The sequence below is a fragment of the Saccopteryx bilineata genome, chromosome 1, assembly GCF_036850765.1.
Source record: "Saccopteryx bilineata isolate mSacBil1 chromosome 1, mSacBil1_pri_phased_curated, whole genome shotgun sequence".
Classification (NCBI taxonomy): Eukaryota; Metazoa; Chordata; class Mammalia; order Chiroptera; family Emballonuridae; genus Saccopteryx; species Saccopteryx bilineata.
In genome coordinates, this window is record NC_089490.1 from 281809816 (window position 1) to 281826558 (window position 16743).

The 16743-nt window shown below is 38.8% G+C and overlaps 1 protein-coding gene across 3 annotated transcripts in view; it reads right to left on the bottom strand.

The window, feature by feature from the left end:
* DNAH5 (dynein axonemal heavy chain 5) overlaps positions 1 to 16743 on the bottom strand; it is a 326976-nt gene that overhangs the window by 164618 nt on the left and 145615 nt on the right. For all 3 annotated transcript variants that reach the window (XM_066243771.1, XM_066243781.1, XM_066243766.1), the window contains 5 exons: positions 14473 to 14606; positions 5676 to 5877; positions 4858 to 5093; positions 2699 to 2917; positions 16 to 78 (listed from right to left, as the gene is read on the bottom strand). In XM_066243771.1, coding sequence (XP_066099868.1) covers positions 16 to 78; positions 2699 to 2917; positions 4858 to 5093; positions 5676 to 5877; positions 14473 to 14606 — 854 coding nt within the window. The remainder of the gene's footprint in view (positions 1 to 15; positions 79 to 2698; positions 2918 to 4857; positions 5094 to 5675; positions 5878 to 14472; positions 14607 to 16743) is intronic.

Here is a 16743-nt window from a genome sequence, read left to right on the forward strand (position 1 = left end):
AACTAAAATGATTACCTGAAACATGATAAGCCTATCACTGGCTTCCTGGGGTTTCAAGCCACTAGCCATTGGACCATTCTGTAACAAAAGTTTTAAATAAATACAAAATAAAATGAAATATTTACATATAAATTTCATGAGCTATAAGTATTTGAACCTCAAAGTTAGTGTTCATGCATGTCATATACATGATAGGAACCAGTTTTTTTATTTAAAAAGGATTCAGGAAAGTAATTCATTAAGAAATATTTTCAAGTCTAACTCCAAGTTAATGCCACAACTTCTATATATCAAGAAATTTTGAAAATTAAAAATATGTACTACTCATTTCTTAGATGTCAAGGCAAAGATTAATAACTACTCTGCAAGAAGCACATATAATGTCTGGTTTTGAACCAAAGCAAAATGCCAAAACACTCACAGATTCATCCATTCTAATATCTATTTGTAAAATAACCTATAATCTTAACATTCCAATCAGGTTTTCCTACTTTAGAACACCTTAGTTGTAACTCCAGTTTGGTCCCAAGAAGAGGTAAGTGTAGATTTCACCTACTCCACCACCAAGAATAACAGCTGTCAGAGGGGATGGGGAGTTGGGGGACTTGTTGAAAAAAATAACAACTGCTCATAGACACAGACAACACTATGGGGATTACAAGAGGGAAAGGGATGGGGGGAGGTAGAAGAGGGTAAAGAAAGATAAAACAGTGATGAAGGAGACTTGAATTCAGGTGATGAACAAACAATACAATACACAGATGATGTATTATAGAATTGTACACCTGAAACCTATATAATTTTATTAACCAATGCCACCACAATAAATGCAATAAAAATCTCAAAAATAAAAAAGAATACCATAAATATGTGGATTTCTGTGTGTGTCACCTATGAAGCTAGTGCATGAATCCAATTCCCTAACTTTATTAACTTTATATTCTGGTATGCTACTAGTTAATAGGGACAAATTTTACCCAATATTCTACATATGTTCCTTCTGTACCATATTATAATCACCTAGAAATGGGTTTCATTATACAATGTGTTCCCAGCAGAAGGTTCTTCACTAAAACTCATATATGTAGGATAAAATATGGACATGCCTGACCGGTGGTGATACAATGGATAAAGCATCAAACTAGGATACTGAGGTCCTAGGTTCAAAACCTCAAGTTCATAGGCTTGACCATGGGCTCATTCAGATTGAGCATGGAGTCATTGGCTTGAGCTCAGGATCGTCAACATGATCCCAAGGTCACTGACTTGAGCCCAAAGTCTCTGACTTAAGCTAAGGGTCACTCTCTCAGCTTGAACCCTCTGGTCAAGGAACATATGAGAAGCAATCAGTGAACAAGTAAAGTGATGCAACTATGAGTTGATGCTTTTTATCTCTCTTTCTCTCACTCTCTTTCTCTCTCTCTCTTTCTCTCTCTCTCTCTTTCTCTCAAATTTATTTTAAATATATATATGGGTACTATCTGCCTTGTCCACTTTTTTGTCTTCAGCACCAAGGATAGTGCCTGGAACGTGATGAATGCTCTTGTGAAACTAATAAATGCTGTGGGAAGGAGGACTGTTATAACTGTACGTAAATAGTTTTTGTCTACACCAATTTAGAAAGCTATCAAACAACTTCAATAATAGTCCAAAGATATAAATAACATTTTTAAATTCCCCATTTTCTATTGAAATAATCCTGGATAAACTGCAAGAAAAAAGGGTTGTGAATGGGAAATGCCTTTGTTCTCACAAAAATAAAATTCTCATTCCTAGGGAATTTCATTACATTTGACACAATCTTTATATAACAATTACATTTTGTATCCACACCCTTATATTCCCAATTACTATGTATGGACAAGAAAATGGAATAGTCAGCCCTGGCCAGTTGGCTTAGTGGTAGAGTGTCAGTCCGGCATGTGAATGTCCCATGTTCAATTCCCTGTCAGGGCACAAAGAAGTGACCATCTGCTTCTCTACCCTCCCCCCTCCCTTCTCTCTATCTCTCTCTTCTCCTTCTGCAGCCAAGGCTCCATTGGAACAAGTTGGTCCCAGGTGCTGAGGATGGCACCATGCCCTCACCTCAGGTGCTAAAATGGCTCTAGTTGCAACTGTGCAACAGCCCCAGATGGGCAGAACATTGCCCCCTGGTGGGCATGCCAGGTGGATCCCAGTCAGGTGCATGCGAGAGTCTGTTTCTCTGCCTCCCTGCTTCTCCCTTAAGAAAAATAGAGAGAGAGAGAGAGAGAGAGAAGAAGGCTGATAGGAAAAAAATTATTTATTTTAAAACTAGTGTTGAAAGAGAGCTCTAAGGACAACCTTGATTGCCAGAAAGATGAACAAGTGGGTCCTAGAGCAAAGTAAGCCTGAAACATCACTGGAGGCAAAAATGACAAAACTAAAGCTGTCCTCCTTTGGTCACATCATGAGAGGGCAGAGTTCTTTGGAAAACACAGAGTAACACTGGGTAAAAAAGGAGGTGGCAGAAAAAGAGGAAGACTAAATATGAGGTGGACTGACAACATAAAAGAAGCCACAGGTATGGGTTTACAGGACCTGAGTAGGACTGCTGAGGATAAGACATTGTGGACACCACTCATTCATAGGGTGACCAAGAGTCGGAGCTGACTCTACAGCACGTAACACACACACACACACACACACACACACACTTTACATACTCTATGTGTCGTACCAAATCATAGTCCAAATAGAACTGGTGACAGTCTTGAAGGAACACCTCCATGGTACTAATAAGCTCTTTTCTGAAACTGGGCTGCAGTGAGACTAATTCATTCTGAACTTCACTGGCACGTGCTAGAAGCTTCTCCCAAGCATAATGCAGACCGTCAACTTTATCCATCTCTTCCTTTGCTACCAAAAGCCCATATTTGTTAAGTAGGGCATAGGATTCCTACAGAAAAGAAGACAAATTTAATTCCTGCCAGTCATATGCATAAACAGTCACTACTCATTAAAGCATTAGAATGAAAAAGATCAGCATAACTGGGCCCCAACCAGAGAGTTCTAGTTACTTTATTTTCAAACTGTAAAAGGTTAGTGAGCAACTGAGCCCCTGAACTCCTCATTTGTCAAACAGAAAACTTCTCTGGCTGCTTCACAAGATTTTTGTGAATATCAAAAATACATATAATTTTAAATGCATTTTAAAAACTATAAACCATTACACAAATAAAAGGTATCTGTCATATTTCACTTGCTGGTTAAGAAGTTCCAATGATAAGACACAGAGGGTGTTCATGAATCAGAGCTTGGGCCAAGTCACTGCCTTCAGGATGCAAAATCCTGGACGAAGCTCTTGGTTAGAAGATTAAAATGAGGCAAAGGTTGGTTTTCACAAGAAAAAAAAAATTCCCTAAATATCCTGGCCCCTTATCCTCCCCATAGAGGTACAATGGGTATCTCATTGTTGATTTGGGAGAAGACTGTTGCTTTGGCAAGCACAGCCCAGGGCCTCTTTCCTCTTCCCTTTTTCTCCTTGCAGGCATGCTTCTGATCGGCACCTTCATCCAATAAAATGTAGCAGGGCCACAGGTGCCTGCAGCTTTCTAATACTATCTCTGATGAGAGCCCAATTCTGAGATTTAGCATTCACAAGGGGTGAAAGGTATAATGGAAATATAAGAGTTGTACACTAAATCATGTCTTCCCACTAAGTTTTAGCCATAATAAAGATTGTATTTTGATCTTGACTACTTGACTATAGTTTTGTTTTAACCCTCAGGTGAAGAAAACAGGTTGTCAGCTACTGGGCCTCCTCTTCAGACCCCACAGACTCCACTGGTCCTACACAAAAAAGGGACTCTTTTCCTTGATGTGTTTATTTCCAAGAAAAGCACATTGGACCATGTGATTCCCTGACCCAATACAACAGAGATGCAAATGTGCAGTCATCTGTACCATCTTCACAGTAATTTGACATTTCTAAAAATTCAAAGAGAGGTCCAGAAAATATGAGACCAGAGTAGGATCCTAAGCATCAGAGTATAAGTCCAGACATTCAAGTTTTGTGAATGTGTGACAAAAAGGCAATGTTTTCATGTCTGAAATTGTTTTAATGCTACAATTATACTAGTCGCATATAAAAGAATAAATCCAGTGACTCACTCCTAATAAAATATTTTCATCTAAACAAAGACAGTACAAAAATAAAAACAAAAGTAATGTGCAACACTAATCAAATTGCCCCTAATTTCATAGCCCCTCAGTTTCCTTGTGCATAAAGTGGGGGTTGCAGGAAGGATTACATGAGTTATTACAGAGTTAATACATGAATGGACACTGTTAGCACCCCACTCAGGTCCCGTTTGCCAGTGGGTATTTGCATTCCCAACTTTGGGGAGCACTGACTGTGGGGATCACATTGTCCTCTTCCTAGAAAATTGTCCTCAACTGAAGAGGAGCCTCATGGGGAGGTGATGGTCGATGACCAACAGACCTGGGGGTACAAAGAGCAATCCCTTGCCACATGATGGAAAAAAAAATTGTGTGGTACAATTCATGCTTCACTGTTCCCCATGGGATCAGGCTGAGTCAGATCACATCCTCACTTAGCTCCCCATAAACTGACCTCATGCTCTCCTGTTTCCCTCATTCCTCTCTCCAGTGAACACTCATCAACAAGTCACATGCACAGAAATGCTCATCTCAGGCTCTGTCCCTGAGGGTCTAATACTGGCCCACAGAAGGCATCCAATAAGGGTTAGAAATCATGTTTACTGAAATTGTTGCTCCTAGGTTTAGCACCCAATAACTCCAGTCCAGAGCTGGTCAACAGTTCAGCTAATCTCTCCCAACATGTGGAGATAATTCTATAATGAACAAATCTGTTACCTCAATGGGTCCTACTTGAAAGTCAATGGAAATTTGCTGCTCCCTGATGTCCTTTAGTGCCACCATAGCAATCCGAATATCATCCAGATCCTTAATTGGATGATTCAGTTTCTTGTTGAAATCCTCAACAAGTGTAAAAATGTTTTCCATCTCGCTCCTGTATGTTTTGTTACAGTGGCGACCGATGACTACCATCCAGGCCTTCGTCTCGGCAGTCAAAGTGAACTTCAAGTCAGCTATAAAACCCAAGAATCCACAATTCAGTTTGAAAACATGAACTAGTATAAGAAAACCCAATTCAAATGCTCACCAAGAGTAAATACATACTTAGTATCTAATAGCCTTCTAACACATGAAAAACCAAATTAGAAAAAAAAAAGTTTTTCCTAATCAGTGTGTGCGTGGTGTGTGTGTGTGTGTGTATGTATTATAAAGCTTGTTTTCCAATAATTGAAAACACAGTTCCAAGTGCTAAAAGAGAAGTGAAGTACATATCAAAATCATTGGGGGTAAGGCTGAAGGTTGCTGCCATCATTCACTAAAGGAAGGTAAACTTGAATTGCAAATATAACGGACCTCTCTTTTCTGAATTAGCATTTATTTTCAAGGTTCAGCAGCAAAGTGTTCAAAATAGTCCAGAATAAATAATCATGCAGAAGGGAATTAAAAACAAGTCTACAAATTGGTCTTCAAGCTGGAGGCCCATAAAAGAAAAGTTAATCTTTAAGATAGCTAAACTCTCTGGAATACTAATCTCGGTAAAGAAACAGAATGATGCTGTTGAATTTTTATGGCTGTCTACAAGGAAATGAACCAACCTGTGTACAGAGCAATGGCACCCACACAGATATATTCAGGCTCTGCATTAATTTTCTGCTCTAGGTTTTGGAAATAGAGAATCTGGGATTCAAATTCAGGAAACAAGGGGTTTTTCATAATAAACGTCATAATGGTTTCTTCTTTCTCCTTTTGCCAAATATGATTGTAGCATTTAAAGTAATCCATGGATGTAATAACTTCCTAGGATACAAATAAGATTATTTGTTAGCCAGGTTGATGGAGTTTCAGACGTGGCACCCGCTTGCTGGCTCTGTGGGGAGGACTTATCAAAGGAACAATGGTCCCTATCAGCACTTACTTCTATCTATAAGAAAGCTGCCCCACAGCTCCCACTCTGATGCCAGACAGTTCTGTTTGCCCTGATCTGGTGATTCCCTGAGGCCCCACCCTACTCAACTTTAGGGCTCACTCAAGCTGTTTATAGTGACTTTTCCATACAAATGGCCTGTCGTGGTTCATGCTTCAGATTTTCCTAAAGTCTCTCAAACAAGCAACATCTGGCTTCAATGTGCCCCATACCTCTTGCTAAGTGGCTCCAGGCCCATCACTAGCAGCAGCCAACTTTAGTTCACAGCTTAGCCTTGCCTGGGCACCTCTAAGCCCAGCACAAGTAGCAGCCATCTTCAGATTGCTTGGTCATGCCGGGTGGCTCCAAGCAGAATACAGATACCTCCTGACCTAAGCCTGGAGACCCCTGAGCTAGTGCACATAGTAGACAGCTTCAGACCATGCTAAAATGCCCCACCCAACCACCTCCACAAGCAACACACTCAAGGGGTGGACTTAGTGGGCAGATCCTCCTTAAAGTAAGTCCTGCTGTGCAGATGGACCCTTACACAGCTGACCCTCCAGGGTGGTCACAGCCAGTCCTTGCAGCTGATGGGCCTGGGAGCAGATCCCTCCCATTGATGTGCCAACAGTGATCAAGGCTCAACTTATAAGAAGAGGGTTACACAGACCACACGGGAGGTGCACCCTGAGTACCCAATTTGGGTGATAGAGGATGCTGTGCCACTGCACCCTACAGAATACCTACTACATTAGACCACTCTGCCATGCCTGGGAGATGAAGCAGCTCTACCTAACACATAGAAGCAAACACAGGAGACAGCCAAAATGAGGAGACAACGAAACATATTCCAAATGAAAGAAGAGAACAAAACTCCAGAAAAAGAACTGACAAAATGGAGACAAAAACTCTACTAAATGCAGAGTTCAAAACACTGCATCTATATAAGGATACTCAAGGAACTTAGTGAGAACTCAACAGGATAAAAAAAGACCAGTCAGAAATGAAGGATATACTAACTGAAATGAAGACTAATTTAAAGGGAATCAACAGTAGAGTAGATGAAGCCAAGCTTCAAATCAGTGACTTGGAATATAAGGAAGCAAAAGAATATACAATCAGACAGCAAAAAGAAAAAAAGAATCCAAAAAATGAAGATAGTGTGAGAAGCCCCTGGGACTACTTCAAGCATACCAACATTTGCACCATGGGGGTGCCAGAAGGAGAATGAAGAGAGTAAGGAATTGAAAACCTGTTTGAAAAAAATAACGACAGAAAACTTTCCTAACTTGGTGAAGAAAATAGACATACAAGTCTAAGAAGCACAGAGAGTCCCAAACAAGATGAATTCAAAGAGGCCCATGCCAAGACACATCATAATTAAATGAAAAGTTTAAGAGAGAATCTTAAAGTCAGTAAGAGAAAAGCAGTTAGTTAACTATAAGGGAACTTCTATAAGAATGTCAGCTGATATGGTACATATATACAATGGAATACTACTCAGCCATAAGAAATGATGACATCGGATCAATTACAACAACAAGGATGGACCTTGATCACATTACATTGAGTGAAATAAGTAAATCAGAAAAAGCTAAGAACTGTATGATTTCACAATAGGTGGGATATAAAACTGAGGCTCATGGATATAGATAAAATAACAGCAGTTACCAGGGGAAGAAAAATGTGAGGGAACAGGAGGGTGTAAAGAGGGACAAATAGGCCCTGGCTGGTTGGCTCAGTGGGAGAACGTCGGCCTGGCGTGCAGAAGTCCCGGGTTCGATTCCTGGCCAGGGCACACAGGAGAAGTGACCATCTGCTTCTCCACCCTTCCCCCTCTCCTTCCTCTCTGTCTCTCTCTTCCCCTCCCACAGCCGAGGCTCCATTGGAGCAAAGATGACCCGGGCGCTGGGGATGGCTCCTTGGCCTTTGCCCCAGGCACTAGAGTGGCTCTGGTCGCATCAGAGCAACGCTTCGGAGGGGCAGAGCATCGCCCCCTGGTGGGCAGAGCGTCGCCCCCTGGTGGGCGTGCCAGGTGGATCCCGGTCGGGCGCATGCGGGAGTCTGTCTGACTGTCTCTCCCCGTTTCCAGCTTCAGAAAAAAAAATAAATGAAAAAAAACAAAAAGAGGGACAAATATAAGGTGACAAAAAATGATCTGACTTTGGGTGATGGGTATACAACATAATTAACTGTTCAAATGCTATAGAAATGTTTGCCTGAAATCTCTGTACTCATTGATCTATATCACCCTGTTAAATTTAATTTTCTTTTTTTTTTTTTTTTGTATTTTTTTTGTATTTTTTTTTCTGAAGCTGGAAACAGGGAGAGACAGTCAGACAGACTCCCGCATGCGCCTGACCGGGATCCACCCGGCATGCCCACCAGGGGGCGATGCTCTGCCCCTCTGGGGTGTCGCTCTGCTGAGACCAGAGACACTCTAGCACCTGGGGCAGAGGCCAAGGAGCCATCCCAGCGCCCGGGCCATCTTTGCTCCAATGGAGCCTTGGCTGTGGGAGGGGAAGAGAGAGACAGAGAGGAAGGAGGGGTGGGGGTGGAGAAGCAAATGGGCACTTCTCCTATGTGCCCTGGCCGGGAATCAAACCCAGGTCCCCCGCACGCCAGGCCGATGCTCTACCGCTGAGCCAACCAGCCAGGGCCTAATTTTCTAAATAATTTTAAAAACAACTATAAAATAATGTCACCTGACTTCTCAACAATGACTTTGCAGGCCAGAAGAGATTGGCAAAAAAATATTCAAAGTGATGAAACAGAAGAACCTATAACCAAGATTACTCTGCCCTACAGAAGTATCACTTAGAATTGAAGGACATACTATAAAGAGCTTCCCAGACAAGAAAAAGCTAGGGTTCCTCACCACCAAACCAGAATTACATGAAATGCTAAAAGATATTCTTTAGGAAAAATTTTTAAAAGATAAAAAATATGAACAATAAACTGGCAATAACTATATATCAACAATTGAATCTAAAAAATAAATAAACAAGCAGAATAAAAACAGACTCATAGATACAAAGAACATTTTGACAGTTGCTGATAGGATGGGGGTTGAGGAGATAGGTGAAAAACTGAAGGATTAAGAAGTACAAATTGGGGGCCCTGGCTGGTTGGATCAGCAGTAGAGCGTCAGCCGGGCATGTAGAAGTGCTGGGTTTGATTCCCAGTCAGGGAACTTAGGAGAAGCGCCCATTTGCTCCTCCAACCCTCCCCCTCTCCTTCCTTTCTGTCTCTCTCTTACCCTCCCACAACCAAGGCTCCATTGGAGCAAAGTTGGCCTGGGCGCTGAGAATGGTTCCATGGCCTCCACCTCAGTTGCTAGAATGGCTCCAGCTGCAATGAAGCAACAGCCCAGATGGGCAGAGGATCGCCCCCTGGTTGGGACATGTGGAAGTCGCTTCTAAGTTTGGAAAATTTTTTTAAATAAAATAAAAAATAAAAAGAAGTACAAGTTGGTTGTTACAGAATATTGTGGGGGCTATAAAGTGCAGCATAGGGAATACAGATAATAACACTTTAATAAGTACTTATGTACCAGTGCCAGATGGGTGTGAGATTTGTAGGGATGATCACTTAGTAAGTTATGTAGTATCTAATCACTGGCATGTACACCTGAAACTAATATAACAATATATATCAACATTAATTGAAAAATGAAAATAATTTTAAAATAATAATAAATAAAATAAAACTAATAAGATTGTGTTGAAAAGAAAAAGAAATGGCGTCATGCTGACAGTGAACATTAGCCAATCACTGATGGTTCCCATGGATTCACTGCAATGTTCAATTAGTGAACTGTGTGATTAGTTGGAAAAGCACAGAACTAGGATATATACAACAGTGTAAACAGTAATACTAATACCCATGACTAATAACAATGAAACTGACCATTCCTAGCCAGAAAGAAAAGGGGAGCAGTTTCTAGAAAGTGGAAAAAGAGAAAGTCCATAAAGACTCTTATGAACAAGGACCTCTTGATTGGAGCTAGAACTTGATCAAAAATCACACCTCAAAATCACGCCACAGAGAGTATGCTATAGGGAAAAAAAGTCATTCTCTTCTCCTCATCCCAATTTCTCCTCCAAGACATTCATTGGCAGAATCTACTGAAACCCTAATGGAAACCTGTAGGGAATCACCCATCTAACCTTGAACCCTCTATGACTTCCATTGGGGAACTTTAATTAAAAACTCTGAGTGAATGTCTCTTGGATGCAAACACCAAGAAACTGAGTGAGTGAGTGACCTTTGTGCAGACACAAAGGAATGCATGTGAACGGGCTTTAGAAAATTATTAGCCTAGGGGTTCCAGATTGCCCCTTCCTTTGTGCTTAATTAGCAAAAGAAAAGAATGTACTGACTCAAATTAGCACTTTCTCCATGTCAGCAAAATGGCCATTAGTCATTCTTTCCCCTAGTCACCTGATCTCCCTCCCTGTAATCCTGTTACCTCTATTCTGCTTCTGATCAATAAAAGCTAAGGGAGAAGGAAATTCAGGTCTTCTTTGCCTCCCTTGATAAGCCTCCTCCTCTCCCTCTTGACATAAGTTTGTGTCTGGAGTAGGTTTCTTCCATATGACCTTGGTAGTTCCCAGCGGGCTGGAGGACTACAGAAACCTATTGACTTGAACTCAGAGAGTAGAGATTAGATCTAGAGAGGCAAAACAGAATCAAATTGCACTGCATCAAATTACATAAAATGTATAAATTCATTTGATAGACACTGACATCTGAATGATATTAAATCATCCCATCTAGAAACACAGCATGTGTTTCTAAATCTCCCAATCATTTTTTTTAATTCCTTGTAAAGTTTTAGATTAATCTTCATAGAGCTCCCACACCCTTCTTAGTAGGTATGGTCATAAGGTATTTTTTAATGACATTGTTTCCCACTATTTTTATAACTGGCATATAATATTTAAAAGCTGATTTTTTAATAAACAATTCTGTTTGCTTCCTTAAGATAAATTGGTTCGCTCACAATTGGTAATGAGGGAATGCGGTCAATACAATGGGCAGGTCACTTTATCTAATACCATTTTCTCAGCACTTTGTGTTGTACTAACTAAAGTAGCAAGCCACTGAGAGGTACAATCCTTTGTGCCACGCCCCCTTCTCTTCTTCTTCCTTTTGGGTCCATTCAATCACCACTTTGTTTTGAAAATGTCCTTTGCACAGTTCAACCTGATCTTTGCATATTTTATCCTTGTTTCTAAAACTCAGCAGCTTCAACTGTTTCTTACACCACCTTCTACCAAGTTTCTTTCACTTTTTGATAGTAAAGTTCTATATTTTTCAGGGTATTATTAAATGGATTAATGTTTCACTATGATTGTTATCGTTTTTGTTGCTACTCTGATTATAAAATTTCCTGTTTTGTGTGTGTGTCTCAATTCTGCTTTTCTCATAATCTCTATTTATTAAATGTGCAAATTTGCAAAACAAGATTTTCAGACACATGCTTTTACATTATAGCAGAATGCCTATAATTACCTCTCAACTGACTACTAACTTAACTCTTATTGGCCCATTTTTTTTCAGATTAGTCTCTCAAGTCTACTTGGTAGATAATCATCACCTACAAAGAATTAAAAATGTGTGTCTTCATTTATTATGGTTACACTTTTTGAGAATCAACTTTTTCTATAGATATATATTATAATTTCAGTTACATCTGCATAAGAAAAAAATTTTAAACTAAGATAAAATTAAAAATCAATTATTTTTTTTAAAAATAGAGTATTATGAATAGCATTCTAACTAGTCCAAAATTGCACCAACCTGTATCAAACCAAGTAGTTTACTTCAATCCCCACATGCAGCTAAAATTCTCTCAGAGATACAGGTATAATGGTTATTGAGACGTCTCAGCATCAAAATGCAGTAAGCTAAGCCTATCACTGCTTCTCCCAACCACAGCCCCTCCCCAAACATGAGTTGACATGTTGACATGAGTGCCCAGAATGCATTGCAACAGCAGCTAGACATTCACAAATGGGTGATGATTTGGAGAATGAATTATACAGTATGTCCGTAAAGTCATGGTGCACTTTTGACTGCTCACAGTAAAGCAACAAAAGACGATAGAAATGTGAAATCTGTACCAAATAAAAGGAAAACCCTCCCAGTTTCTATAGGATGATGTGACAGCATGTGCGCATGCACAGATGATGATGTAACACTGTGTACACAGTGGAGCAGCCCACGGCCATGCCAGTCGAGATGTGGACGGTATAGAGGAAAGTTCAGTGTGTTCTGTGGCTCGCTAAATTCAAATCCGTGACCAAAGTGCAACATGAATATCGGCGCTTTTATAACGAAGCACCACCACATAGGAATAACACTACTTGGTGGGATAAGCAGTTGAAGAAAATGGGCAGTTTGGTGGAGAAACCCCGTTCTGGTAGGCCATCAGTCAGTGACGAGTCTGTAGAGGCTCTACGGGATAGCTACCTAAGGAGCCCTAAAAAATCTGTGCATGAGCCCACATGGAACTGCACTGAATAGGTATGAAACTGGGAGAGTTTTCCTTTTATTTGGTGCAGATTTCACATTTCTATCGTCTTTTGTTGCTTTCCTGTGACCGGTCAAAAGCACACCATGACTTTACGGACACACTGTAGATGATCAAAGATCTCTGGCTATAGGTAGAAATTGCAGAATCCTTAGCTCTTTCAACATCTAAGAGTTTATAATATTTAGATATATCCTAACTAAATGTTTTAGACTTTCATTTATTTTATCTGGAAGTGTCAGTCTTTTTTAAATTGAAACTTTTTAGACTGGAGGTAACCTAGAGCATAAAGGAAAAACTATACAAACTACTTATATAGTGTTGTTTTGTCTATTTTTTGCCAAGGTTATTTTGATGGTTTGGTCCAGCTAACTTATCTTTTTAAGCCTAGCAATGTTATTAGTTGATGACCAGACTATAGAAGTACTGAATGTAGGTCAGATTTACATTCTGATCCAATCATCTACGGCAAAAGAAAAGGGGCTAGATCCCAGGATTTTCTACAATTGAGAGAGAGCCTTTCAGAAGGGTCTATGGCTGTGACAGGCTGGCCACGTCTAGCACTAGGACCAACCTCTCATATATTCCTCTGGATACAATTTGGCCATCCTTTCAAACCAAAAAAAGTCTTTCGAATCATTCTAAGTGCCAACCCTTTCTAGTACTTTAAGGAAGACTAATATCTGTACATTTCTTCAAATTAAAAAAAAAAAAAGCAAATGCAAGAAAAGTGACAAAGAGGTAAGTACATCTGTTGCCAGAAGTATGTTCATTTTCATTGCTAAGTCTTACCCTTAGATTTTCATAAGAGGCTGCTTAAGTTCAGAGAAAATAACGGGTTTTATTATTGACTTATTTTATTGCATTTTCCTATGATTATAAAACATTAGAAAATACATCTGAATGTTCATTACCCTTATAAAATACACTACTTAGTTTTATCATTTACTTTAAAGCTTGATAAACTAAGCATTAGATGAATATTTGTTAAATTGAATTACGTGAATATTATCTCTAGGGCAAAATTAAATACAGGACCTTCAATACATTAAGAAATAAAATTGAAAATGTATAAATGCAAAATCTTCCAGTTCCCTTGGGAACACTTTAAAATTAAACTTAATATTCCCTCACATGGTTACATCAGTGGTAGCCTTTCAAAATGCTTTCAAAACAAATGATACCCATTCCATCAAAACTAAGTAATAGAAAAAAATGTATTTACTGAGTGGCAACTATGCCCTCAACACTAAAAACCATTTTAAAGAGTCAACAGATCTCACTGACCATGTGAATATATATATATATTTTTAAGTAGAAATTGACTTCAAGGTTTTGAGCCTCTTTGAGCATAAAAACAGATTAGACCCCCAAAAAAGGGAAAGTTGAGAGAACAGGTTGTAAATAAAAATTAACCCAAATTTATATCCTTATCTAGCAAAAGTTTGCATTGACAACATTAATATTTTCTCTATTTCTCCGTATTATCTGGTTTCCAAATGGCAATATACATAAATTTTTATCTGAAATATTTTAAGATTTGCCTGCCTACACAAATATAAAAATTGACTGTAAATCTTATTCTATTTCAAATGTACTAGTATCACTGACTCTACAAAGGTAAATTGTAACACCAGTCTGACATGCTTCAGGACATATCAAAATGTTAGATTTATTTGAAATGTTAGATTTATCTAAATAAATAAATAGGTTAAAGGCACTAAGGATAACACAATATAAGACATGGGAACAATAGTTCTCTTTCACCTTGCAACCTAGAATGAATCTTTAAACCAACATTTGCTGAGCACATACAAGGTACCATACGCAGCTCACCAAAGTCACAGTAGGTGAGACCCTGGTACACGTAGCACAAGTCTATGACGTTCAGCTTCACAAAGGCATGTTATGAAGTAAAGGGCCCTGGCTAAAAATTCTAGTGACATACCTTTTTGGTGGAGTTGATGATTGTGCTAAGCACAGAGACTAACTTTACAATCTCTTTGTTGTCAGCAACATTCTTATAGTAGTTCCTGGCTTGTACAGGAATGGGTAAGTTTACAGATGCTATCTCAAAGTTATCTAAAAGCAGAAAAAGAGAAAAATGTTTATATTAACAGCAAAGGGAACATACTTTAAAAAGTGGAGGGGATTTCTGTAATGGTAAAATAAGGACTTTAGAAAATCTTCTTTGTAAAAGCAAATGAAAACATTGAAAAACAGTGTCAACATCAATTTCTCAGGATTCTGGAAATTAACCAAAGCTGGAAATAATCTAAGAAACATTTGTTTAGTCAAGAAAAATGCTAAAGTTTGTAACAACAGTGAGTTTTGTGGTGTTTTAACTTGTTCTATGCCCATTGCCTCTTGCCTGCCTATGCAGTGGTCTCAAAAAACAGCAGCCTTGAAAATTGTGACTGCAAAATCCACAGCCTAGCAGTCACCTGAGGAACTCAAAATTTCCTGAGGAGTCTGGAGATCCTCAGGAAGTCCCCCAAAATTGTCACTATTTGACCTGTCTAAACTCTCCCTGGAAAAGACTCATTCAAAGAGTTTATTTTTATTTGACCTGACTCAAAACTCACTGAGTTAAAAAAAATAATAAAAATAAATATTCCCTATATCCAAGGTGTTTGTCAAAAATAATCAGCAATAATTATTTAACTTCATAGCTGCCTGACACTATGCTCTTAGTTGGGGCAAACAAGAGGTTGGTGAGAAAGTTAGTGATCTGGGTAATAAGATGTCCATAGAGGGCAATGGAAAGGCCTGAAGTATTCCTGAAGCTTAAGAAGTCCACGCATATGTACAGAGCTAGTCACATGACCAGGAAGACCTAAAGATGCTCCTATCTTTCAACTCTGGCTGAATTTGAGGCTTTGCACAACCAGTAAACAAAGACTAAGGCAGTGTTCAAACTTAACTGAGCTTTCAGGGTGCTCTACACATAGTGCTCCAACACACACACAGTCTCCCTAGGCAAAGGGTAGAAGACTTACTATTGTAGTTCAAAGCATTAAAGGAAATCTCTGTGCAATCATTAGTTGACCACTAAGCTAATCGAGCAGAGATTACAAAAGTACACACCACAGGAAAGACAAAGTTTATAGAATTAGTCTGGGAAAGTCAGTAAAGAAACAAACAGCAACAATAACAACAGACCCTGGGAGAAAGAGAATCAGATTCTCAGCGTTGTCACATTATGCTCTTTAAAATCAAGTTTTCAACAAAAATTTAAATTATGAGACATGCAAAGACACAGTAAAGTAGTGTTTACACACAGGAACAAAAGCAATCGATAGAAACTACACATGAGAAAGCCCAACCAGTGGACATAGAACTTAGCTACTCCACTTATAGGTATATACCCAAGAGAAATAAAAACAAATGTCCACACAAAAAAATTTTACATGAATGTTTACAGCTAGGTTATTCATAATAGCTAAGAAACAGAAATGACACAAATATCCATCAACTGATGAGTGGATGAATAAAATGTGATATATCCACAAAATGGAAGAGTATTTGTCAATAAAAAGGAATAAAAACTGATACATGCTACAGTATAGATCAATCTTGAAAACATTATGCTAAGTGAAAGAAGCCGGTCACAAAAGACCACATATTGTATGATGGTATTTATATGAAATGTCCAAAATGGGCAAATCCACAGAAAGTAGATGAATGATGGCCCAGACTGGGTGATAGGGGAATGGGGAGTGATGCCAATGGGTACAAGATTTCTTTTGGGGCGATAAAAATATTCTAAAACTAGATAGTGGTGATGATGAGAACATTCTAAAAACCACTGAATTTTATACTTTAAAGGGTAAATTCTATTATGTAAACTATATCTCAAAGCTATTATTTTTAAAAAGATGTGGCTGATTTATTATCACTGTTTTTTGTCATGACAAAAATATATATACAATTTTTTACTTAACATTTTTTTCTTCTCAATTTAAGATATAATTCATAATTGAACATGTTTTGAGTTTCAATAATAACATAGGCTTTTCAGCTAAAATAAATAAATAATTTTGTAAGTTGTGGGTAAAGTTGTTTTAAGCTGTCTCTATCCTTCTCAGTAACAGACTGTTTTAAAGAGAAATTTGCTTCAGTTTCTTCCTCGTGGTTAGTTGATTCAAGGGACATGAGCACTAAATGAAAATTACATGGAGTCTACTGTTTGCAAGACTGCTATAAAAGAAGTTTGCAG